Source organism: Tyto alba, unplaced genomic scaffold (assembly GCF_018691265.1).
Source record: "Tyto alba isolate M040663 unplaced genomic scaffold, T.alba_DEE_v4.0 Super-Scaffold_19, whole genome shotgun sequence".
Classification (NCBI taxonomy): domain Eukaryota; kingdom Metazoa; phylum Chordata; class Aves; order Strigiformes; family Tytonidae; genus Tyto; species Tyto alba.
In genome coordinates this window covers 7,306,348-7,331,748 of record NW_024881281.1, presented here as the reverse complement: position 1 = coordinate 7,331,748, position 25,401 = coordinate 7,306,348, and the positions used below count along the sequence as shown (strand labels likewise).

The 25,401-nt window shown below is 51.1% G+C and overlaps 1 protein-coding gene across 2 annotated transcripts in view; it reads left to right on the top strand.

Annotated features, from left to right (window-relative positions):
• Positions 1–25,401, top strand: part of RNF43 (ring finger protein 43) — a 62,264-nt gene that overhangs the window by 33,082 nt on the left and 3,781 nt on the right. For both annotated transcript variants that reach the window (XR_006165257.1, XM_042791847.1), the window contains exons 3-9: positions 9,938–10,060; positions 14,192–14,266; positions 15,565–15,696; positions 16,220–16,321; positions 16,953–17,108; positions 17,672–17,774; positions 18,235–19,764. Coding sequence is in view for 1 of the 2 variants with exons in the window: in XM_042791847.1 (XP_042647781.1) it covers positions 9,938–10,060; positions 14,192–14,266; positions 15,565–15,696; positions 16,220–16,321; positions 16,953–17,108; positions 17,672–17,774; positions 18,235–19,764 (2,221 nt within the window). In the remaining variant the exon portion in view is untranslated. The remainder of the gene's footprint in view (positions 1–9,937; positions 10,061–14,191; positions 14,267–15,564; positions 15,697–16,219; positions 16,322–16,952; positions 17,109–17,671; positions 17,775–18,234; positions 19,765–25,401) is intronic.

Sequence of the window (25,401 nt, the reverse complement as noted above, 5' to 3'; positions counted from 1 at the left end):
GTGGCACTGTCCCCCAGAGTGGGGACAATTTGAGCCCTCTGAGGTATGCGAGGTGAGCAGGTCAACATGGGTTGGATGCTCTTCATTGGGTTTTGAATCCAGACTGCTTGCAGTGTGCTCGGAGGCAGCAGGAGCGTGAGCTGTTCTCCCGTGACTTGGGCCAGCTTGCCTTTACTTTCATTTAGTGGTGTGAGTCAGGGCTGACCAGACAACCTCCCTTCACCTTTGATATTCCAAAATGGATGTGCAGACCAGAGAGAGAGAGTTTAACCAGACATCGTGATGGAGCTTTGGCAAGAATGTCCTTGTTGGCCCATACTATCATCATGGTGGCTGTGCTAGAAGTGACACTTGCTTCCCCTGTGTTGGACCTTTCTGTCCATAGGAGAGCAGACTTGAGCAGAGCTGTCACTAGGACAGTGTGGTGTGTAGCAAGAGTTTTCTCCAACACCATGGCCATGCTTGTGCAAATAGATGGAAAAGATCCAGACTTAGTAACACCTAAACCATCTAATACTGCACATGCGATAATCAAATAAACATCCCTCTTTGGTTTCAGCACTTCTCTCGTTGCTTACCAGCTTTGTATTAAAAAGGAGAAGGAGATGCAGCTACTGATTAGGGACTGATTTGTTTTATCAAACCCTCGGGCACTGCTGACCCTTGAGACAGGCCAAAGATAATGAGGCTCATGAGCACGTGTAAGGGAACAATCATAGGAGTATTGCATTGGCAGCTTGTAGATCCTTTGTCTCCTCTCCCACCTCTTGCCACTCCTTCAGGGGACTTGGATGGTTGTCTGAGCTATTCACACGCTGAGGTAGGACTTAAGTCTCTCTAAGAATAATGTGTTTGTTATCAGTGAACATGTTTGTCTGTGACTCACATGCGGGTAAGGTGTGTTTGCTGTTATAACAGCTCTTGAAACTTTATGCAGGTAAATTAAAAAGCCCCATATCCTGATGGCTAAGCTTCATGCCCAGGAGTCATGAAAGCTGCAATTTTTCCTCGGGCCCTTTGAAACAATCTGCCATTCTCTTCCTTTTCCAACCAGCCATTTCCATCTTCTTCACAGTTAACATCCACTTCATCTCCCTGCCTCATCCCTCTTCATTTTCCTATGTCCTTCCAGCAGCATCCCACAGCACTTTTCAGCTCCGCTGTTGCCGCATACCGGCTGCCTGGCAGCATCTCCTGTACCTTTGATAGTGTCCCCTCATTCCTGCTGCTGTGTCTGTGAGTAGTGACAGCTGCATAGTGGGGGGATCCTGGTGTAAGAGGGGCTTCTGTTGAGCTGACAGAGCTGAAGGGTTAGGATAAACTGGGAAGAGCCTCTCTTACACAGGAATAAAGATCTGTTCATGTAGCATGAGTGCAGGGGGAGACCGGGAGGAGGAGGATCTGATGTCTGGGGGTGTTCTGGCAGGGCAGTGTGGCTAGCAGGAGCATTCCTCGGGCTTGCCCTGTGCCACGGGAGCACAGCACTGCCCCTCATTGCAGGCCAAGCCTGCTAACGGCCGTCACTGCTTCGGTGGCATGGTGTGTAACTGAGATTGGCGAAGCGCACGTGCCGTGTTCCACCCCAACCCTGCGGAGGTCCCCGGAGGGTTCCCTGGTGCCAGCAGTTGTGACAGTGTCTGTGCTCTGACATTTCCAGGGGCTGCACCGTGCAGATGCACATCTGGCTTTCAGAGCTGGTGCATCTGCCCTGCTCCTTCCTGCGGCAATCCCACCGCAGGTTCCCCATCTCCATCTCCTGATAGACCCCAGCAGAGGATCTTGCCCAATAATTCTCACAGCAAGGTCAGTGTTAGCAGCAAAGACAGGGAGGAGAGTAGTAGTGCACTTCCACTAGTGCTTCTGAAACCTGTGAATGAATATAAACCTTTGGAGGAATATAATTTATTTAGATCACAGCCCCACTGACAGATTTACAGCAGGTAAAAGGGTGTATAGAGCCAGACCCTGATATCCACATAGGTACGTCCTCATGAGCTCATGCTCTGCGCCAGTGATATGGCACAACTGGATGAAGCAAGCAGGTCAGTGGGGAGTGGGCATCTCTGAATGACAAGCAGATGTGGCATGGTGATGCCAAAGATGCCACATACTCTCAAAAGGCCACTGTTCACTGTGCGTTAGGCCTCCTGGCTTATCTCCTCACTGCTTCCAAGCTCCTTTCTGTTTTATGGTGTAGCTCACCTGCCAGGGTGTCTTTCCAACAAGGCATTTCCATCCACTGCAGGCTGTGACACCAGCGGTGCATGCAAACTGCTCCTGGCCTGAGCCACAGCAGTGGGAATGCTTGCTGTCCTAAGCAAAATCATTGCACGCTTCTCCAGGCCCTGCACACTTGAGTATTGCCCCAAAGTCTTGCGTGGGATGACAGCTTCTGGCATGGCTGTGAGAAGGAGGGCAGGAGAACTGGTGCTGGGTCGCAGTCAGAAGTCACAGAGCCGTCCCCCATAGATAAGGCAGCAGCCGGCTCTGATGCTGTTCTGCAGGAGCCCGTGGGGTGGAAGAAGCTCTCCCGGCTCTCTGGCACTGACCACCAATCTCTGCTTTATTCTATTACTTGGTTTCTAGCCCAAATACTTGTGGGAAAAGTCTTCCAGCGAGGAGGTGGGTGTGCAGCCCGTGGTGCTGCCCAGCGAGTGTCCGCGTGGGTGCCCACCCAGGGCAGAACCCCCATGGCTGCAGTTCCCCTGCTCAGCCCCGAAACATGCAGGGAAAGGGCAAATACCAAGAGATGCTCCTCTGCAGCTCCCTGGCTGCCAGCAGGCTGGGCTCAGAGACGGCCTGAGCTGGGGCTGCTGTCCACATCTTCACATTTCACAGCTCCTCATGGTCTTTTGTTCCATGAATTCTCTCTATTTTTCATGATTTGTTGTAGCTCTAACATACCCCATCTCCACTAAGCTGAAGAATTCTCATTCATTTAATCTCTTCTCGTTCAGAAATAGTGCCCTCTGTTTAAGATGGAGTGAGCAGGACTTGTAATATTCAAGATGTTGACACACTGCAGCTTTAACTAGTAGATTTTCTTTTTTTTTCTGTATTTTTTTCCCGGTAATGTCTATTTGCCTTTTGACTGCTTTGGGTGGTTCAACAATGGTTTCCATAAAACTCCCCATGATGACTCCAAGATCCTTCATGGTTCTTAACAGCTAACCTAGAGATCACCCCTGTGTAAAATGGCTAGATATATTTTTTCAAATTTGCATTCTTTAACATCTTTTATCAGTCTGTCACTCGGTATCCCGTTTTAATATTTTGCAGCCAGTTTTAATATTTACCCACATGAATATTTATGTATTATTGAAAAACTCAGCCACTTCACCATTCCTCTCATTTTCCAAGTCCTTTGTGAATATTTAGACAACACAGTTCTCTTCTGGGACTGTCCTGGTAAGTTCACTCCATTGTAAAGGCTGACCTGCTTTTTTCTCTTCTTTGTTCTGGAGATGACCCTGGGTAGTACTGCATGATATTTTGTCATCTTCATAGCCTTGACCTCATAGGAGAACAGAAGAGGAGATACCAGTGTACGGCATTAACTGAACTACCTTTATTCCCACACTTGCTGACTGCTTTGAGGAACCCTCTTCCAAAGCACTGTTAGTTCTTCCCTTCATTATGCTGGTTTTTTACCAGGTTTTTTGGCAAGGAAGCCAGGATTATTGATCTGCCATCCCCTGCATCGCTCTCAACTTCTTCAAATTCAGTTTGGTATTTGACATCTGCAATTCTTCTGGTATTGTGGTCAATTTAGTGATACGTTGGTGTCAACAGTTCATCGGTTTAGTCCATGATTTTTCTAGAGCCCTTTGGTGAACGCTCTTTTGTCCTGTTCTCTTCCTCTCTTTTCTATGCCAACTGGTTGGTTGTAAAATTTTTACTGCCACTTCAGATCAAATAAATCCTTTTGACTCATTCATCCCCCATGAAGGGAGGGTGTGAAGTAATCTGAGTTCCCTTACAGAGAAAACTGAGGCCGCCAGGGACTTTGCTTCTCCAAGTCCTTTTTCAGCCCTTGTCCCTAAAGACTCTTTTGTGAACAGAAAGGGGAACAGAAATGTTTAAATGGTTCTTGGGAAAAAAACCAAAGCGAATATTCTCTTTTCTGTGGGCATAGTTGATTCAGTGGGAATTAATAGGCTTAGACTGCAGCAAAATCAATTCATATGGGGTGTTGGAAAATACTTTCTGGTGTCAAGGAGAAGGCAGCCCTGGAGTGAGTGAGGAGTCTCCCTTTTTGGAGGTCTCGAAAACAGGTTGAGCGAGTGTCTCTGAGGAATGTTTTAGGTCTGGCTGATCCTGCCTTCGGGCAGCAAAGTGGGCTAGATGACCTCTCAGGGTCATCTTTTTTTTTTTTTACTGTTTTAGAAACAAAGCCCCCAAGTGAGAATCGAGCACCTCTCTATGCCTGGCTTTCCCTGGGACCTTTCCACATCCCGGGTGTCTCTGCAGGGGAGCTGCTGGCTGCTCTGTACAACCTGTGAGCCGTGCTGGCACGGTGGGAGGGACAGGCTGGTGTGAAGATAGTGGGTCTAGTGGGAATAAAGTGAGAAAGGTGCAAGGATAAGTTTGAAAAGAGAAATGCAGTATTTTAGGAGAGGTGGTATGGACGGAAAAGGCAGAAAAGGAGATGCCATAGGGTAAGGAAATAATAATAATACTAAAAAAAAAGCAGTAGCAAGCATGTAGGGATGTGTGTCCTCTTGAAGGGATGACAGGAGGAACGTGGTGACAGGGAGAGCTGGAATGACAAAGCCAGGAGGTTCACAGATTTGGTTGACAGTATCTTCAAAGCAGTGCCAGGGCCAGAGTATGGGCAGAGCTGGCAGAGCTGAATTGCCCAAGACTGAGTCCAAACCCTGTCAGGGAAGCAGCTCATCCCAACCCCACCTCTGGGATCCCAGCAGCACAGAGCCAGGCAGGGATCATCCTGGGAGAAGGGTCTGGCAGAGCTTCGATGTCACTTTGAACAGGGAAGCCCCAGCTGGGGCAGCACTGCGGGCTCCAGGTAATGCCCATTGAGGTCCTTCTGCCGACCAGGAGCCCCCAGGAGCGGGGGGTGTCGGCTCAGGACCATGGTGGGATTTAGGCAACGTGCACAAGACCTCTTTTATTTTGGATATGAACATACCTTCTCTCTCCAGTTTTGCCTGTCCTTTGTCTACTAGATCAGAGAGGCTTTCTGTAAGAAGAAATGGCTCCTTGGCTGTGGCAGTCGGTGCTACAGAGGTGCCCAGCCCAGCAGAGTTGGGGATGCTCTGCCTGCAGAAACCCTTCGCTCCTGCTGTCACTGAAACTGTCTCCAGCCACGTATGCACAGGTCTGGTTTCGGATGCAGTGAGGGATCCCAACTCTGCAGCCAAGGCCACCTCCTGGGGCATGAGTCCTCTGCATTCATGAATCTCGTAATATCTTATTTTCTGCATCATCCCTAGATTATTTTTCGAGTCTGCTCTTGTCCTGTGTAAGCATGATGTGCAGCCATGATCACTCACTCATAATGAAGGGTCGGGGTGTGGAAGTGCCAAGAAATGCGATTATAGGAAGCAGACAGTAAGAGCCAGGTCTTGCTGCTTTGCTGCTGCTTGAGGAGTTGCCTGTGTAGCACCAAACGGGAGGAGAAGATGGTAAGAACAGAGGGAGGAGGTGGTCTGGTGCAGAGGTGCATGGAGCATGTTGCTTGGGTGGATAACACGTGTGTCCCTTTCACGAAGAAGAACCCCCCTGAGCTGTCCCCTGGTGATCTTGTACAGAGCGCTGGGGAAGGCACCTGGACTTGGAGCCTCCAGAGGTGATTAGTGCCTGATGAGGAACTCGTCACAGAATAACGAGGGGGCCACTACTCCCCCTCAGCCCCGTGGGCAGCTGCCCACATGAGGAAGTCTCTCGGCTGGCAGGGATCCTGCGTGGCTGTTGCTTTCCCGGCGCTGCCTCGGCTGCTTGCCGTGCCAAGGGGGTGCAGTTGTGCCCCTGCGGGAAAGCCTGAGGCAAAGGACCCCTGCTTGGCCAGGGAGGGTGGATGGCCCGGAGGGAAAGAGGAAAAGACCACAGTGCTCCGTCTTAATAGAAAATCATAGGGAGGGTTTTGGTGCATTTACCAGCAAGCCTTCTCCAGATTTACCAAGCGGGTCACCCTCCAGAACGCCTGCCAGCATTTTATATATGCTCCCCACGCTCTCTTGGAGCTGCAGAGGCTTAGCTTGTTGCTCTCTTTCCCTGTGTTTATCATTAATGCTGCGATCAGGCCCAGCAACCCTCATCACAGAGAGTCTGCTCCGTGCTCAGCACGCAGAGTCACTGCGCCAGGAACGCCACAGCACCCTGAGCCATCCCCGCCCCGGGGCAGGCACAGCTCCAAGCAGCGCTGGGGGGTGCGACTTCTTCCCCAGCGCTGGCGACCTGGGCTCCTCGGGCTCCAGGAGCAACCCGGTGAAGGCTCGATAACGCTGGCAGGAGGGTTATCTCTGGATTATTAGAAATATCACGAGACACGCTCTTAGCATTTCCTGTTTTGTGTTTTTCTGCGATTATTAAATGATATATTAACCAAAAGGTGGAGGACTCCCAGTCAAGCAAACAAAGTATAAAAGTAATGACATCGCTTGGTAAAGCCAGTGGGATCACGGGCACTTCAATGCCGTGTTGGTCTTGCTGGGGGCAGCAGCTGCTGTTGCTCGAGTGAAGCACGGGGTTATTTGGGAGCCTTCCCTGAGTGCTCCCAAGTCATAACAGATTGGACTGCTCCCTCAGAAACCTGAATTTCTAGAGTCTGTGGTGCTTGGCTTGGTACAGGTGCACTCTCTCTAGCATCTTTAATTCTGAAGTCTAAATTATAAAGCATTTTGACATTTTTCTTCTAATATCACTGTGGATTAGAAAGGAAGACCCCAAGAGAAAGATGGATGAGGGACTACCAGTCAAAGGCATGCAGCAGTTCATCAACGCTGAGCTACCCTGTGCAATATTTTGAAGTGTAGCAGGTTATGTCTTAGCTCAGACTCATGGTGCCATCTCTTAGACCTCGGTCTCCGAGCTCCTGGAGGTTAGGTGGGAGTCTGGGGTTTGATTTCCTTGTGCCCTTGTGACTGTAGGTGATACCTACCTCAAAATCTAGGCAATTTGCAAATGTCTGTGGTTGTGGGTTTGGTTGGTTGGTTGGTTTTTTTAATCCTCACCATTTTGACTTGCTTTCAGGGCTTTGTAGGACCTATGCTTGTTTTGTAGCCCAAGACTTAGTGCTACATTTTGCAGCACTATGATTTTATAGTGCTTCCTGATTTTACAGTGCGGGGGTGCTTGTGCATCAGAATTGCTGCCAGTTTGTATCACAGCACAGGCTGCACAAAAACACTCCAGTGACTCCAGCAGCATGCCTTCCACTTTTCTGACGGGTACAACCATGGGATCGAAGGGGCAAGCTCTACAAATTACCCTCCCAGGGAAACCCTGGTGCTTGCAGGGTCAGTGCAGGCCCGGGGGGGCTGCTTGGGAATGGGGGTTAGCAGAGCCCTGGTACCCAGCCAAAGCCTCCACCGGGCTCCAGCCGGGCTCCGGGGGGACCTTGGTGGCTGCAAGCAGGGGAACAGCAGCCCCAGAGTTGCTCCACCGTGGCTGCCCCGCTGCATCCTGGAGAGGCAGGATCCGGCCAAGACCCCCACCCGGCAGTGGCAGCTCCTGCTGCAGCCCCGGGGGCTCTGCCGTAGCTGTTGGGCTGAAAACCTGCAGCTCTCAGCCCCGGGGACAGTGGGCTCCGAGCTGGGGCGGGGGATGCAGGGCGGGATGCTCCAACTTGAGCTTGGACCAGCTCTGAGCACACAGCCCCAGCCAGTTTTAGCGCCGTCCACCCCAACCTCTCCAGCTGCAGAGCTTCCGACAGGCAGAGCCCTCCTGTCCCCGTGCCCAGGAGAGCCAACAAGGACATTTTGCATCTCTGAGTGAGCGGAGGTGCTGTTTATCTCCTTCGGCTTTTGAAGGCTTCCATACAGATGGCTGCATCTGAGCAAATCGCCTACGCTCCTTTATTGTCGGCAGCGAGAAATGGGCATGGTGCATCTCCTCCTGAAGGACGTGAGGAAAAACAGCCCGGGTGAGTCACGCTCCCTTGAAGGACCTGTTCCTGCGACCCACTCTCGGACATTAAAAGTCAACATCGGCATGTCTGAAGCTAAGTGAAATGAGTGAAATGAGCCCCCGTTCTCCCTCTCCCCCCCGCCCCCAGCTGGATTTCTGCAATAAGCAGCTGGCAGGGAGGAGGAGACATCATCTGAGTGTCTCCCAACCTGCCCCGTTCCCCAGCTCCTGCCAGCCCTGTGTTGAGGGGTGAGCCCACATCTCCGGGTACCCCGTGTCCATGCTGGGGTCCGCAACAGCCTGAGGATGGGAGCATCGCTGCCTCGCAGCCCCTGGGGCAGCACAGGCATGGCCAAGTGCGGATGGAGAGCGAGGGGTGTCCCTGGGCGGCTCCGACAGTTCCTCCCCCTGTTTTTAAATCTGCCAAGCAACAGCCTGTTTTTTTCACAGCACTGGGATGCTGTTACAGGATTACCTGCAGCGTAGGCAAGCTTTCTGGGCATGCTTCTGGATGGACACCAGATACAAAGCCTGCCCTAATCCTCCTGGTTTATAACGCTGCACTTTCTTGCTTGTTTCCCACACTTCCACACACTGATGCAGTAAAAAAAAGCTGTCCAGCAACCTGAGTATTTACAGGCTTTTCTGTACCATAACCTGTGTGCTTCATACACCACAATGTAGTCACAGAGGAGGAAGCCAGGCAGCTTTTTTAGGAAGAGCAGAGGGAGCAAGGGGGCTCATGCAAGATGATGGGACTCCCAAGAGAGAGCCAACAGCTGAATTGCACTTTCCTTCAACCTCCTGCCATCCAGCATGAGACCATTGTCCCTCTACCGCCAGGCTGAAAAATCAGAGGCAATTACACACCTTCCAGGCAAGGATCAGAGCAGTGCTCAGTGAACGGCGTCATGACGGTGGATGCACAAGAATGAGGTGCGGCCAGCACTGCCCACCGAGCCCTGCCCCGGCGGCAGGACAGCCTCACCTCCAGTGGACTTGACCACCAAAACCCAAACGGAGTGCCAGGGACAGGAGTGAGCCCTACAGCTTGTGTGCCCGTAACACGCCGGGGCACGCCGTATCCCCACACGCTCTGCCGAGGTGTGTACCCAGACCCAGTGCCTCGACCCCGTCCTGTCTCAGCTCCCCGCTGCCAGTGGTTCAGCTCAAGCTGATGAACATTTTTCCAGGACTGACTGAGGATGTGGTTACTGGGATCTTTTCCTCTCCCTTCTCATTCCTGGCACTTCTCTACCTGCTTTCATTTTTTCACTCCTTCCTTTGGCTTCTCCTCTGCAAATTTATCATAAAGTTGTTGTTTGGTGGCTCAGAAACAGGAAGTGCTAAATCTTTGAGGACATCAGAAGTTTCCTTTTATTGTGGTCCTTTCACCTTGCGCAGAGCACTGTCAGGGAGCAAGCTGGCTGCAGGCAGAGTCCCGTGGCCCGAGGATGCTGGCAGTCCTTGCAGCACCAGGACCTGTGTTGTTGGGATGCTCTGTCCCAGAAGTCAAGGGCTGTGGCCTCACAGGCTGCTCTGGCTTTGCATGCCTGTCACTGGGACAAAGTCAGACCTGAGTGCAGCCACCAGAAAGGTAGAAACTCCAACTTCCTCTGAGTCATTTTCCTGGTGGAACAAAACTTTGACAGTTACTTGCTTCTTGTGGCATTCAGAGCCTCACTGACGCTCAGACAGGGCCAGGGGAGCAGCAGTGGTGATGCCCACCGCAGGGATGTCCGCTGGGCAGCTGGGCAGGTCCATATGGCACAGAGTTTGTGGTGGGCTTGAGCCACCCTTTGCAGTGCTGACCCCCAGATCTGAGTTTCCCTTTGCTTTTGTCCTGCAGTCCCACCCACTGTCCCTGTGCAACACCAGCGAGGATGAACACACCGAATCGGGCTTCATCACCATTGTCAAGCTTGAACAGCCGGATCGGGATCCCAACCCCTGCTTGTCACTGGCTAACAAGGTAGGTGCAAAAATGCCCCCAGTGGCACCAACATGGGAAGTGAAACCCATTGTGAAGGGAAGAGTGAGAGCAGGAGGCAGCAAGGTAGGAAAAAAGCTGTTGAAAGGTGGAGAAAAGGACAAGGATAGAGCAGGGTCCTTGGCAGAAGGGGTCCTTTGGGAGAGACACTGTGCCAGCCATCCCCAGTACCCATCCCTCTGTACTTTTTGGACTGCCTGGCTTTGTAAAAGGTGTGGCATTTTCCCTAATCTGACTGCTTTAGGACAGCTCAGACCTTTCCCCAGCATCTAGTACACTTTACTGCTTGGCAGCCTCGTGCCCCTCCTGTTTTTCAGCTGTCTCTTGCTTGCTGGCCTGTTGGAGAGATTTGTGTTTCCCCGTGTCCTCTGTCCTGAGAGAAAACATGGACAGACAAAACATCTTCTGTGATTCTGTCTTTAAGATTAGTACTGTAATATTTCACTGGATGAGGCACGTGAAGAATCAATGCTGAGCAATCCAGACAAATGCAAACCAGATAAACAAGCAGTGGGATATGACGCTTTAGCAGTGCGGGCAACCATCTGCCCTACAAAGGGATGGGAGGTCTCAGAGGTCTTCATATCGGGTCTCCTGTGAAAGAGGTACCTTCATGAAACAGCAGTTACTGTGTCAAAAGCTGAGGCCACTGGTACAATTCTCTGGTAATAAGGAAGTCAAGTAGGAACGAGGGTCATTTTAAGCCTTAAAATCTTTCTGTTTCTGATAAAGTTGCGTGGATAAGGCTAACATTAGCTTTTTCTTCAGTGGTTCACTGCATCCTTTTATTGTCTCAGTGCTAAATGGTGTGTTATTCTCCACAACCACTGTACAAACATGAAAAAAACCCTTGTTTAGCTCTTCTTCAGGTGATGCCACCTCTGTTATCTGCTTTCTGCTGGCAGTGACATGCCGAGGATGGGGACAGGCTCTTTTTCTGTCCTCCCTGCAGCTCAACTGAAGAGAGCAGACAAAACTTGTACCAAGCAGTTGTTCCTGCATGTGGCAACAAAAGCAAGGAAAGGGATGTGATGCTGTGATGGATTTGCCACCTCAGAGCTGCATCTGCCCAGCTGCATGGACAGCCAGGCAGCCATGCCTATCCCTTTCTGGGCCAGGGTGGAAGCCTAAGTTTGGTTTGCTGCTGCTCTGGAGCTGATGCCAGTTGTTAGCACAAGCCAGTGTGCTGGAGTTATTGACCCGTGGCCATCCAGATGTGGCCATCGTGTTATAGTGGTTCCACTGCTGCATCTCATGGGGGAAGATGCTGGAGGTGGGGGCAGCGATGGCTGGTTTGGCAAGTGCAGCTACTGTGGAGGATCCTGAACAGGAGGAAGGAGCAGCTTCAAAGTCTCATCTTCCACTTAAGAACCTAGAAGGTTTAAAAACTGTTTTGCTAGTTTTGTCCTTAACCTTTGAGTCTCTGATCATAGTTCTGGAAGTACCCATGTGTTACTGACTTGAGGGATTGGCTGAGGAAGGTCTGCACAGAGAGGACAAGACAAGATTGCTGCACTGTGGTCATCCTCACTAGCCTTAATCCCTTCTCCACGACCACTAACCCTCCCCAGGCAAATAAACCCTCAGTTCATTGCCATGCTCATGACTCGATAGAGTGACAGCTCACTGGCCTTTAGTCATCATTGTTTTGTTACCAGAGCCGAATCCAATAATGGATTTTGAGATCCAGCTGAAGATGACGTCGGTTGCCATCCTGCTTGCAGGTAGTCCTGCTCCAAGATCTCACCCAGGGAGGCTCACAGCTCTTCTCCCCCAAGTTAGGACTAGTTTAGCCATGAAATGCAGGCAGATGCTGGCCACATCCCTGGGCCCTGCCTTACAGTACACCTTGGTTCCTCCATCCCCCTGCAACTGCTGCTCTCTGGCTGCTTCTCCATCCTCCCAAGTCCTATGCCAAGCTCCTTCCCTCCAACATCTTACAGATCTCTTCCTCAAAATCCCTGGACAACGCTTCTCCTCAAGAGCAGGGATGTAACTGTGGGATGTGGCTGGTGCTTGCTGGAGCAGGAGCCTTGTTTTCCTGTCATGTATTTCTTGTGGTAGAGCTCTGCACGTTGAATTGCAGGGCCATATCAATGATGATAAAAATAGCCATGTGCAAAGTGTTATCGTAACCTCTGCTTTAGCTGTCACCCAGCCAAGCAGCGCACACAGACAACCCCGTCCAGCCCAGCATGAGGATAACTTCACCAGCCACGTGATGTACTTTTCTGCTTCTTCTCTCTTAAATTCTAGCACTGCTTCATCATCCAAAGCTAAAACCAGAAGGATAGGTGTTTGGTCTGGCAGGGGAGAGGAAGGCATGGAAAATACCTCTAGAATCAATTCAAAGTGATTTATTTTTCTTTCTGATGCATCATTTATAATTTTTTTGGTGTATTTTTTTTTTCTGAGTGAACCACTGATTGCAAGTCTGGTTGACAGACTGCTGAAACCTCCTAAATCATCCTGTAAATACATATTTGCACCAAAAGTGTTTCAGTCCTCAAAGAGGGAGGTCAGATGTGCCATGTGGCTGAAGAGATCCAACACAAAGACAGTAAGAACTCAGAAAATGATTACAGCAACCAGGCTGTGAATAGCTTGAACGAAAGTTGTGTTCTTTGCAACAGGAGTTAGAAAGATGTTGGGAAGAGTCACTTGTCCTGTCTCAGTTGTTTGTTTCCCTATCGTCGGTGTCTTTAGCAGGATAAAATCTTTGTAGAGCTGTTCATTGTTCATCAAACCTTGACTGGCTCCAACGGGTGGATGTCACTACCTGAAAGTCCCATTTCTTCTTTGGTGCTGGCAAATGCTGAGGCTTCTTTGATCCCAAGCAGGACCCCAGTCTCTGATGGCTGCCCCGAGTCTCTGATCCCACTTTTCCAGGTTTCCCACCTGGTATACCAAACCCAAGAGTGCCAAATCCTATCAGCAGCTCAGAGCCTTCAGCCCTGCCTCCATGGCCTTCCCAACCACCTGCACCTCCATTCACATCCTCATCCCTGTCCCCAGGCCCAGCCACCCACCTCTGGCACCTAGCTTCTCCCCAGCGAGGTGCGTGGAGGTAACCAGCGCCTGGAAGCGAGGGATGGAGCTGAACCTGCTCCACCGCTGCTTGCTGCGCCAGGAATGCCCCTTCCCTTCGCTCGGCCGGCGCCCTGCGTTTGATATTGCAGCTGGAAAGCGGCGGCACTGACCTCTGGCCCCTGAGCTGGGGTTTGGCAATGCAGTGGGTAAACTGCTGCAGCAGCTCCGGCAGCTCCCTGTTTGCACAGGCGCTCGGGGACGCGCAGATCAAAGGGCTCCGCATGAGTAACAGCGGCCCAGCCCTGTACTTTGTTCACGTTCCCCCGTCTGCCTTTCACAAGAGGCTGCCTCTGCCTGCCTGGAGGGCTCGAAGGGCTGGGTGGGAGGACGTGGGTGACCCCACAAGGTCCTCCAGGCAGTGTGCTTTGACCTCACCAGGGTGGCATGTACACTCACTGGGGTGGGTCTCAAAGCTGTCCTCCTCAGACCACAGCAACTGGTGGGCTGTGGAAAGCCATCCCACTCCTAATCCTAGGGGAGACCTGCAGCCCAGGCATCGCCTGAGCTTCTCCCTGATGAATGTGGGGATGGAGTCCAGGGAGAACAATGTGTATGGGAGCCGGGCCCATAGGCAGCCCACGGCTGGTGCAGCCACGGTGAGGAGTGGAGACCTGCAGAGGTTTCTGCTGTCCTGGGACAGGAGGGTTGTGCATAGCAGTCAGCAGGGCTAATGGGGCTGCAAATCCCTCCCCAGCAAATCCAGCTCTGAAGCAAAGGGGCACACAGCACAGACAGCTGAGGAATGTTTAGGTTTAGGGGTTGCTGTGACTGGAAGCCCACCAACTAATTTGCCTCCACAACTATAAGGAGAAACTGTTCATGAACCATAGAGCTCTAGCAAGAGCAGGCACAGCAGCTCAACAGAAGTACAGAAACCAAGGTGTAAATTATTTTCTCAGTCTAAGCAGCAGGTGCTTACTTCTCCGGTGAAGACCCAGGGAGGCAGGTACATATCCAAATGGTAGGTGTTAATACAGATGTACAATACAAAATATCCACTGAAGTTTCTGTTCTTTTGGACAGGCAAAGCTGGCAGGGGAGCGTGGAGCCCGTGCGATCCTCTTTGACATTACCGATGATGAAAGTGCTGCTGATCAGGTACAAACCCCATTGATATTATCAGCTAAACCAGAGTGCCCCTGTCCCCTCCCAAAATGTGCACAGGTCAGGACACACCAGCCACCAACACGCAGCAAGAGGTCCCAGGAGGATACTGCAGGCTGGCTTTGAATGTTAGCTCCTACCCAGCTCATCCATGCACACAGACAGTGCCTTTCTCTTTTGCTCACTCTGTGGCACGTCCAGGTCTCCACACAGCACAAGCAGGCCAGCACCTTGTGCACGGCACCTTCCTGCCCTCCAAGGACATTGTCTGGTCAGTTGAGCTTTTCTGCCAGGAGCTGGACGCTTCCTCTTGGGAAGTCACAGGTTACCCGATCCCATCTAGTACAGACAGCCCTGGTGTACCACAGGGGAAAGACGATTTCTTGAGTTTTCAAGCCAAAGTCATGGCCACCCTGCTATGCTGTTGGTGATACTCCTACTGTAAATTTAATATTGATTTAGAGACCTCCAGAGGTCCCTTCAACCATCATCTCTGGAAAGGAATAGGTTCCCCATCAAAATAGTCAAGGGATAGTGAAAAGCATCCAGCATTAGATAAGAAGACAGGTAGGGGAGCTGGTGCCTGAACTTATCAAAACTCCAGGCTGACTCTTGCTTGCTGGATCCATCCCTTGTGGTTCTTTCATGCACTTACAACTTAATTTCTGATGCTTGAGAAAAGCAGCAGCAAGTGCAGGCCCATGAGGGGATGCTGAGGTTGCTCAGTAAGGGTATGGGAAGTGCTTAGTGGCTGAGGGCCTCGCTGGTACAGGTCAGTCTGGAGGAGAGGGCAGTCTTGGACACTTTCCAAGCCACCCATGCCAGGCTGTCTGGACTGTGGTGGAAAACTGCCAGTCTGATCAGAAACAAACTGAATGTCCTGCAGATCACAGAGGGAAGGGGGGACACTGATGGGTCTCACAGGTAGAGAAGAGGAAGCATTTCTGTAGCGAAGGCAGCACTTGGCAGTGTTGTTGGCATTTATCACATGGAAGAGGAGAGACCAAGAACTTTTGTGCAGAGGCTTGAAAGAGGAGCACAAGAGACACTGAGCAGTGTCCAGCTGTGCGTGAGGAGGCACAATCAGAGGAAATCAAGATAGTCATGCTGAAAAGTTAGTAAAAGAGAAGGAGCTTGCATCTAATTTCATCATAAAGGGACAGTGCAATTTTGGGGGAGTAGTCAGCCTGATGCAAGAAGCATCAGGAGGAACCAGACGTGCCTAGGGGGCCAGGATAGTCTTTGTTTCAGGTTGTTCTGGACCATCTCTCACTGAGTTTGTTTCTTTACAGCTGAGGAAGCCCAGAGGTCTGAGTCAGCCTGTGGTTCTGATCAGGGGCCACGATGCTGAACTTCTCATGGGTGTCGTGAACAAGAACAGAGAGGCCCATGTGAAGATAGAGGTCAAGGAGCCACCAGCTTGGGTGAGAGACACACCATTCGCACTGTCTTCTGTATCCCCCCTCCCAAGCTGCTGTGCCACAGAATAGAACTTTCCCAAAGATGCTGAGCTTTCCTCCCCAGGGGCACAGATCCCAGTCCTTTGCAGGAGCTGCCTGTCTGCAGCATTCAGATGACATGCTGCAAATAAAGGCTCAAAAGTGATTTCAGCTGATTTAGTTTCTTTTGCTTAAATGTCGTGAGTGAGGCAAGGGGAATCCCTGTCTCTTCAGGTGAGACTCAGCCTTGATTGTCTCATCTTGTCCCTTAGACCATGGCTTCTAGGGAGTTGAGATGCTGCAAGACAGAGAAATTTAATTCCTGCTGTCACGTGCAAAAAAGACTGAGGCCTTTTTCTTTTACCTGTAAAGAGCAAGGAGGTAAAGCTTGGCCAAGGATCATGTATTCAAAAGCTGATGGCCAGGAAGAGACCAGGATTCCCCTGCCTAGACTTTAATTCCCACCTCTGCCACACAAGAGTAATTTCTTTCCTGTTTTATCCAACAGCCAGACTACGACGTGTGGATTCTTCTCACAGTGGTCAGCACTGTGGTGGTCATCATTTTGATTTTTGTTGTCCGCACAAAGTGCCAGCTGAACAGGACTCAGGTAGGAATCTCATGGAGCAGATGTGTCTGAGCAAACAGAAACATGAGAAGCGCAGGAACAGACACAGTTTGGGAGGGGAAATGTGCTTCTGTGTGAACTGAAGATGTGACCACATGAGCCAGGAGCAGCCCAGGGATGAGCAGAGTGATCCTGAGCTGGGCTGGCAGCATCCTTCGTGCAGTGGCCTTGCTCTCCGGCTGCCTGCAGTCCCAGCACCTTTCAGAGCTTGTCCCAGCACTCAAAGCTGCAGAGCTGGCCCACAAGCTCTTGATTTTAACAGTATCATCTGTATTGGTAGCAATTAGAAGATCTAGTATTTTTTAATAGAAACTAACAAATTAAATAATCATCTTTCTAGAGTCAGATGTATTTCCAGATTTGAGAATACCCCATTTGTCCTATAGAAAGACAAGCCTTTGGGGCTCAAAAATTCCGCACTGCTGAGTGATTTTGAATGTCCAGCGCCAGATGTCTTCTGCTGGTGACAAAGCCTACTCTGGCTAAGTCAGGTTAGACAAAAAGTCACCTCTGGGAATGAGTATTGCCTCCCAGATTCAAAAATGGAAGGGCAATGAGAAATATGGCAATGTAAGGCCGAGCCTCTCCTTAAAGCCTCCTCTCTCCCTGGCAGGACTCCTTGCAGCAGCAGACCATGCAGGCCATCGGGCAGCTGGCCACGCGCAGGTACCAGTCTCGGTGCCGGCAAGCGTCGCAGTGGGATTCGGCCAGCAGCTGCAGCTCAGCCCCAGTCTGTGCGATTTGCCTGGAGGAGTTCAGCGAGGGCCAGGTAGGCTGCGGGCACGGCCGCTGGTTAGCCAGGGCTCTGAGCTTCCCAGCCACAGTCAGGTGGGAGCTGCGGTGGGAGCTGAGCCGTCTGACAGGGGTCAGAGGCCCTTGGGATGTTTCCCACAGCAACTCCTGAGGGCTGGGAAAGGATTGGCATGGATGGAAGTCTGCCTGCCCCTTGGCTAAAAAAGCCCTGCCCCTGCTGAAGTCACTTGCCTGCAGATTCAGATTCCCTGAAGACAGGTCTCCAACTGTTGCTGTAGGGTAAAACGTCCGTGCTGAACCAACGGGACAAAAGTGGGTTTTGCTTCTCCAAAGCACTCAGCCTGAAAGCCCCCTATTCCTAAGGGCTAGCACCTCTCTGGACATTCACACCCCAGAGCTGGACACGGCAAGCAGGACCAGAGCTTCCCAGCTGCTGCACAGCCTCCTCCATGCAAAGCTGGGCTGCAAATCGCTCGCTGTTAGACATCTTCCCATCTTACAGGGCTCGCTTCCATCAAGAAGGACCCATCCACAGTTCTCCTTGCTCATGCTCCTCCTCTTCTCTCTACCTCTCTCTAGGAACTGCGGATCATCTCGTGCTCCCATGAGTTTCACCGGGAGTGTGTTGATCCCTGGCTGCAGCAACACCACACGTGTCCGCTTTGCATGTTCAATATTCTTGGTAGGGCTCAGACGCAGCATTTCCCAGCCAGGGATGGGGTTGGCTGCAGGGGTTGTGCCCAGGAGGTCCATGCACCCTTGGGCAATGCACACAGTCGGTGCATCAGCAGGAGCGTGTGTCTCTGCGCACGTGGGTGTACGGGGCAGTGTGTGCAGCGAGAGGGGTCCCTGTGCGTGTGAGCCCCTGCGAGGTGCTGGGCTTGGGCTGGGACCCGCACCAGGAGGAAGGGTTTCCAGTCCTGGGACCTGCAGGAAAGGGAGGTGGGATCTGAGGGTCGGGGCAGCAGGGAGGGCGCTGAGTGTGCAGGACCATCAAGGTGGTTTGGTTGTGGCAGTGAGGGGTTACAGGGCACGAGTGGGACGTGGGACCATAGTGGGAGTGCAGTGGAGGCTCGCTGGTGCTGTGGCTACTGCAGCGGGGCTGTGGGACGTATGCTGGATGCTTCTTTCTCTCTCCGCAGCCAGAGACTCGGTGGACCAGGCCACAGCCCCTGGCTCCAGGCTAGCCCCCCGGGACATGGAGCCTGGACGGCGACTCCACCTTTTCCGCCAGCACCCGGGACATGCCCTTTACCACCTCCCACACGCGTATCCTCAGAGGAACCTCAGGAGCTTTCCCCCGGAGCCAGCCCATGGCAACCCCTTCTTCCACTCTCCAGAGCTCTCCCAGCTGGATTTTGGCACCATCCACTACATGCCCTACAGGCCAGCCACCTCCCTGCTAGCCTGCGGCCACCCGTCCCCCCTGGCCCCAGGCTTGCTGGGCCAGCAGCACCCCAACCCCTCGGCGTGCGGGCAGACGCTGCCACCCCACAGGACTTGTTCTCTCCAGCCCCAGCCCCCCTGCCTGGGGCTCAAGGCAGCCCTGGCACAGAAGCAGCACCGTGCACCCGCCCTGCGCCGGGGGGTCAGCCACGGGCACCAGCACAACAGCAGTGGCTCTGGGGAGAGCTATCTCACGGACCACAGCGGGTACCTGGCAGACGGGCCAGGGAGTGACTCCAGCTCGGGGCCCTGCCATGGTTCCTCCAGTGACTCCATGTTGAACTGCACGGACGTCAGTCTGCAGGGCATCCACGGCAGTTGCTCTACTTTCCGCAGCTCCCTCAGCAGCGACTACGACCCCTTCGTGTACTGCAGCTTGGAGGGACCTGCCATGGACAACAGCCAGGAGCAGCCGCGGCTGCTGAGGGAGACACGGCCAAGGTCCTTGGACCTGATGGTGCCCGGGGGTGCTGCTCCAGCCAAGCCCCAGGTGCTCAGCCACGTCCACTACCACCACCACCAGCACCATCACTACAGAAGAGACACAGAATGTCCACCCGGGCCGGCCGGGCAGGTGCCTGGGCAGCGCAAATCCCGGTACTCTGGGGCCAAGGTTGGCTTCAAGGGTCCTCGGACACAAAAGAGGACTGAGAAAAGCCATCACTGTCAGCAGCCTCTGGAAAGCAGCGCTGGGCTACAGGAGGCAGCTTCGGCAGGACAGCCAGCCTGTCCCCAGCAAGGCCGGGAGCCCCCTCATGCCCCTTCCACTTCTCCAAACAGGTTGGACTTCAGTGTAGGTGCCAACAGACAATCAGGAGCAGCTGGCACATCCCCTGTCCCGCTGCCCCCGAGACACAGCTTACAGAGCCGTCATCACCGAAGGAAAAGAAAGTGTCCCCTGGAGCCTGACCCCACTCTCCTGCCTGAGGACTCAGCCTTGCCCAAAGCCTGTGACGCTCACGTTCCTCACGGCCATCCCGCTGGCTACCGCTGCTCGCCCGAAGTCCAGCCCCTGATCCCAAGCGCTCCCCTGCCCTGCGGCTCGGGCTCTCGGCCGCTCTGGAAGTGTTTAGTGCCGCAGTCCGGCTCAGAGCTGAAAAAGCAGGAGGAGGGGTTGTCAGGACGGGAGGGGAACTGCACGGTTCCTGCTGATTTCTCAGGGACGGGCACCCCCAGGCACAGTCAGAGTCTTCACCTTCACGGCCCGTCTCAGCAGGGTAGTCAGGGTAAGTCTGGCGTTTGCCTCTTCTCGCAGCGGGCCGGTGAATGAGGGCAGTTCACTGAAGGTGCTCTGGCTGCCAGTAGACCTGACACCTCCACAATGGGCTTTCCTACAGGACCACTGACAACAGAAGCATTTCAGACCTCACCTGTCTGGAGATGATAGCTTGAATGATAAGCAAATCTGTTAATGAGTACACCAGACCCTGCAGTCTTAAAATAATACAGATGAGAAATTAGGTAGCTATTTCTAACTAAACATCTCTAGCAGCTGGAGTATCTCACAAAGGAAGAGGTGGGACCACATTTCTCAGTGTCCTTACATCAGTCTTGATGTCTTACTGGCAAAGTCATTATCCTTAAGGCTTATTGGGCTCTAGTTGTTTTAGTCAACCCCAGCTAACTGACCAGTGGTAGTAGAGTGGACAAAATGAGTTTATGGATTTGCACATCCCTTCCCTTGTTTCTCACCTTCCTCTGTTGCATGGGAATCACTTTTTAGTGTCTTTTGGAAAACAGACGTAGTTAAAGTTTGGCCCTTTGCCTAACTGCTGTACGTCTCTCACTGAGAGAGGGAAGATGTGTTTGAGATGGTGCTGTTTGAAAGAACCTAACTGAGTTTAGCTTCCAGGTCTGCTCTCTCAGGTTCCTCTGAATACAGCAACCTGCGAGTCAGCATGGGCAGGTGCTGGCTCCGGGCAGAGCCTGGCTCCCTTCCTCGCCCTGCCACTGACTCATTGCAGGTCCTCAGGCAAATCGTTTTGATTTAGGTACCAAAAACAGATCTAGCCGCCTAATTTCTGTTAAAATGCTGGCCTTAAACTCATGACTCACCATGCCCATTGTGCTGCAGAGATAATAACTTCCTCCCCACTCTTGTCTATCCAGCCCTACACCACACCCAGGCAGCAGGGAAGGGGGAGAGGCTGGATGGGGCACGGTGCTGGCTGCCTGCGGCACTCTGGGCTCCCAGACTCCCAGGAACAGATTTATTTTTTTCCCAGGCACAGAAGTGCCTGACACTGCAGATAGGTGATACGAGAGGTTCTTCAAAGGCCCCGGAGGGATGCTACCATTTCAAGAGATAAGGAGGCAGCAGTGTAGAGATGTCCCTCTGGTTTGCAGGTAGCTCTGAGTGCTGATGTCCCCTGAGTCGGAGGCAGTGGGCAGCAATATTGCCAAGACACAGCCCTCCCAGGATCACAGCAAGGGACCTCCACATGGAGAGAGCCCTCCTGGCATGAGGGCAGGCTGCTCAGGAGGTGCTTTGAGCTCCCATTTCCAAATGAAACTGGGAGGACTCCACAGGGCACCAGAGTTGGAGTCTGTGCACCTAACGCGGGGCACTGGGTGCTGCAGTGTCCAGGGCGTTGCAGGGGTCCATGCTGTGATGTCTGTCCGTAAGGTGGTCCCAGCAGCCCGGATCTGTGCCCGCCTCCTGACAGCGTGATGGGGGAAGGCTCTCTGACACCCACCCAGAGCCAGTGCCAGCGTGCTTTGCCAAGCACACACAGCCCTCGCTGCCTCTTACCTCCCTTTACTGGGAGCTAGAAGGACCAGTGTGTATGAAAGCAGTGTGACTATTTGCAGTAGCTTCTGTGGATACTTTCAGGACCAGAGTCAGAATCTCCCTGTGAGATTGAGAAAATACATAGAAATAAAGGATTTAACTTTATTAGGAACTGAGGACATTGAAGAAAGCTGGAGCTCAGACAAGGCTTATGCAGAAAAGCCATCAGGCTGAAAACGTGTTGGTTGACAACATAACTTATCAGTTCTTTATCTTGGAAAGGGACTGGACATAAATCAATAGAGAACGAGTAAAGAGAGCAAAGAACACTCTCAATAGACAGTCCCATGTAAGCGGGACACAAAAAATAGATAAGGAGACCAAGGAGAAATGCATACATGCCTCTAGATAAATGTTGTAAGGCTAAAAATATAAGTGGATGAATTAGAAAGCCCAGCTTTAAAGTTTTGACATAAACTTTTTAGAAACCCAGTTTAAAAAAAAAAAACAACAAAAACAAAAAACAAACAAACCAACAACAAAATGTGCGACCCTGTAATTCCTAGGTGAAATTACAGAGAGGAGAAGAGTGTGTCTCTTTTGGTGTCATGGGAGAGACACTATGCATTAAGGAGAGTGTAAAGTCCAATGACAAGTAACACAAAAATCCCCAATTGCACCTAAGTAGGAGGAGTATGGTATTAGGGTTATAATACACTGCATTAGCACAGACTGCAAAAGAGGAGCCTACATATACATGAGAATCTTCTTCAAATAATACTAAAAGAAGCAGTCAAAAGAATAAGATGCTTTTGGGCACAGGGATCATTTAAAGCCCCAGAAAAGGGCTGGCCAAGCAGCAGAGTAGAGAGGGCAATTAGAAGCGAGAAGCTGTTCTTCCAAAGCAAAGGTGTGGCTAGACAAATCCGAAAAGAGTTGGATGCAAAGCTAAATGCAGAGCCATGGTGAGCAGGCCAGGAAAGATTTCTATGAACAACTTGTGAAAAAGAAAGAGACTATTAATGCAAACATTTTCAACTCCATCAGAAGGAAGAAGGCTGCCAGAGGCCCTGCAGGTCCAGGGAGTAATGCAGGTCTAAGAGGGATGTTCAAGGGCTGTAACTGCATAGCAGAAGAGCAAACTGAATTTATTGCATTAGTGATCAGTGTAGAAGTGCTTGAGGAGGTTCTCACCCTGGCACATCTTCATGCAGGGCATGGAGTAGAGGATCCCTCATAAATCAAATAATCAGTTTGAATGTTTCTGAAACGTATCAGTAAAGTGGATGGTAACAAATTGCCAGGGCTACAGATCACTCACTTGGGCATCATGCAGGGGCACAAGCACAAAACTGCTAAATCACAAACGTGGACTGCAATCTGCTACCCATGCTCAGAGCCAGAGGAAGAGCTGAGGGCAACATCAGCCTGAAATAGCTGAAGCTACAGAACGATGAGCCTGACTTTCCTGCCAAGCAAATTGTTAAAAATTCAAATACAGGGTCTGACTTGCAGGCACATGGCTAAATGTGAAAACCAGGGGAGGAGGCAATACTACTTTTGTAGAGAGAGATAACACCTCGCAAATCTCTTAGGGGAATGAAGCTCTCAAAGGATAAAAGGGAAGGTGCTCTTATAGGTAAATAACTCACTAAAAAATAGGAGACAAAGTGCAGATCAGTCTTAATGGAGGAAAGTTACTTGGAGAAGGAGGCAAGTGGAGTTCTTCAACTGTCTGCACCTTTCAGCAAGCTCATATTCTGGATGAAGAGGGGAGATAGCAAAGTTTATAAAAGTCAAAATCCTTCAGTATTGTCAGCTTTAAAACTGGTTACAGAGTGTTACAGAAGGATCTCCTGTTGCGGAGTTATCGGGCAATAGTCTGGTGGATGAAATCCCATGTAAGTAGCACAAAATGCCAGACACGAGCAGAACCGCTTCTAAGTATTTAAATTATTATTAGGAGCTACCAGGGACCAAATGAGAGACAAGCAGAAAGTGCCATTATGCAGCTGTGTAAGTCTGTGGTGCTTTCGTAGCCAGCATCCACCACTGATCACTGCTTCTCAAAAAAGGATATAGCAGACCTGGGAGAAGTACAGAAAGGTATCAAGCACAGTCACAGCGATGAGGTTTCTCTGAGAAAGCAGAAAGAATATAGAGACTTTATTGTGGGAAAAAGATGTTTAGCAGAGGATATGAAAGAGAAGATGTGAAATCAGGAGAGCAGGGGAGAAGGCAGATAAGGGAGACTCGCTGGTGCTCATAACAAAACAAGTGATGGCATCAAATGGGAACCAGAAGCTTTAAAACACCCAATAAGGTAACACACGGTGTGTAGTGAAACTGGTGCTCATTGCCAGAGGATGTAGGTGCCAGAAGTAAAATGGGTTCAAGAGCCTAGATCAAGAGCTATCAAATGCAGAGATGCAAATACCCTCTTTGGCTCAGGAAGTCCCTAAACCAGGGTTTCCAGAAGCTGACAGTGCTCCTGTGGGATGCAGCACCCTCCAGGTGTGTGCTTACCTCACCCAGCAGCAAGGTGAGGCTGAATCTTGGTCCACAGCCCCAGGAGAAGCTCCACTTGTGCTGGCAGTGCCATGCACCGGCATCGCAGGGAATAACGCTGCCCGCAGCCATCACCAGGGCACTGCAGATGATCCCCAAAGAAGCTTGCATGGCCTTGGAGTTTATGCAGCTTCCCTGAGCACCTCCACCAGCTTTTTTTGGTGGGGTTTGCATAAAGATACATCCCTACCTCTCTTGCCTGGGAGACTATACCTAGTTGTTTCACTGAAGAATCAATCCTCAAGCAATGCTGAATGGATCCTTTTAAGAGAAGTCAGACAACTAGCAGTGTATTACAGCTAGATGGCTTCCTAAACCACCCCAGCACACACGGATCTTGTCCCAGAACAGCCAGATTACTCCCAGCACAGGCTGATGAAATGTCTTGATTTTTCTCTCTGGGAAATCTTTCCTCCTGCAGCACGCCGTCAGCATCCTCCCTCTCTCCTCCATCTCCTGCTCATCCTTTTAGCCATTCCCTTTCATGTCATGTCTTTGATCTTTACTAGAGAGGGGGAAAGGAATTATAGGGCAGAAAAAGACCACCATTAAAACCTAATACCCAAAGACCGTGATTTCTGTGTAGCACCAAGGTGTGCTCCTTCAGGTCGTTGCCCTGTGTGGGTCTCGACGGCCAGTTCAGCAGCTGAGGCTCTACCACCTCTCCCAGTTCAAGACCTTTTTTTAATCTTCCTTTCTGTTTGTGTAACAGAGGACATTCACACAGGCACTATTTTCAGAAAATGTTTTAATAATGCTATTTGAGACTTGGGGCATCTGACTGATCACAGAGTGATCGAAGCTGTACAGTTTCTTTTGCGTTGCACATAAGCTGGTGTACATGAGAAGCAGTTGGCAATGGCTTATGCAACGTACCGGTGACAGAAATCACAAATGCCAGATACACTCAAACTCTGTCTTCTGGTCCTTTGGCCATGCCTGCACACATATGTATATGTATAACACTGTCTGTGCATTAATTTTCCCACGTCAACTAGCTACATTTTCAAAGCAGAATCTTACTTGTTTTCTTCCCATAATTTTCAGAGGTCCTGTTCCTACAGCTGGTGATTTATAACAAACAAGAATTTGTTGTGGCTGTTTTGAAAAGTTGTTTAGAATTGCTCTCTCTGAATATATATATGGGCATTTGTTTCCTTTTGATTTCATGAACATTCAGGAAGAGGGAGATGTGTAAAATTATGCATGTATGCCTTCACTGGGCTGTGCTGAGCTTGTGTGAGAGCTCTGGGCAGACTTGAGAGACATTTGGGAAAGGACCATGGTGTGTGCATCAGCACTCAGCCAGAGAGAAAGGGACTATCTGACACTGTAACTCAGGGTGCACCATTTCTAGGCAGCCCTTATGTTGAATGTTTCCAAGTAAACTACTCAGCACTTGCCTGTCAATAATTCACCAGGCAGAAGGGCTTGGTGAAGAGCATGAGCTGCAGTCCTTGCTAGCCGGGCATGAGGGACTGGCATTTGTGGCCAACTACCACTCGTTGGGTTTGGCTTGTTTGGGACTCAGGAGCAATTTGTGTGACCTCTTGAACACCATGAA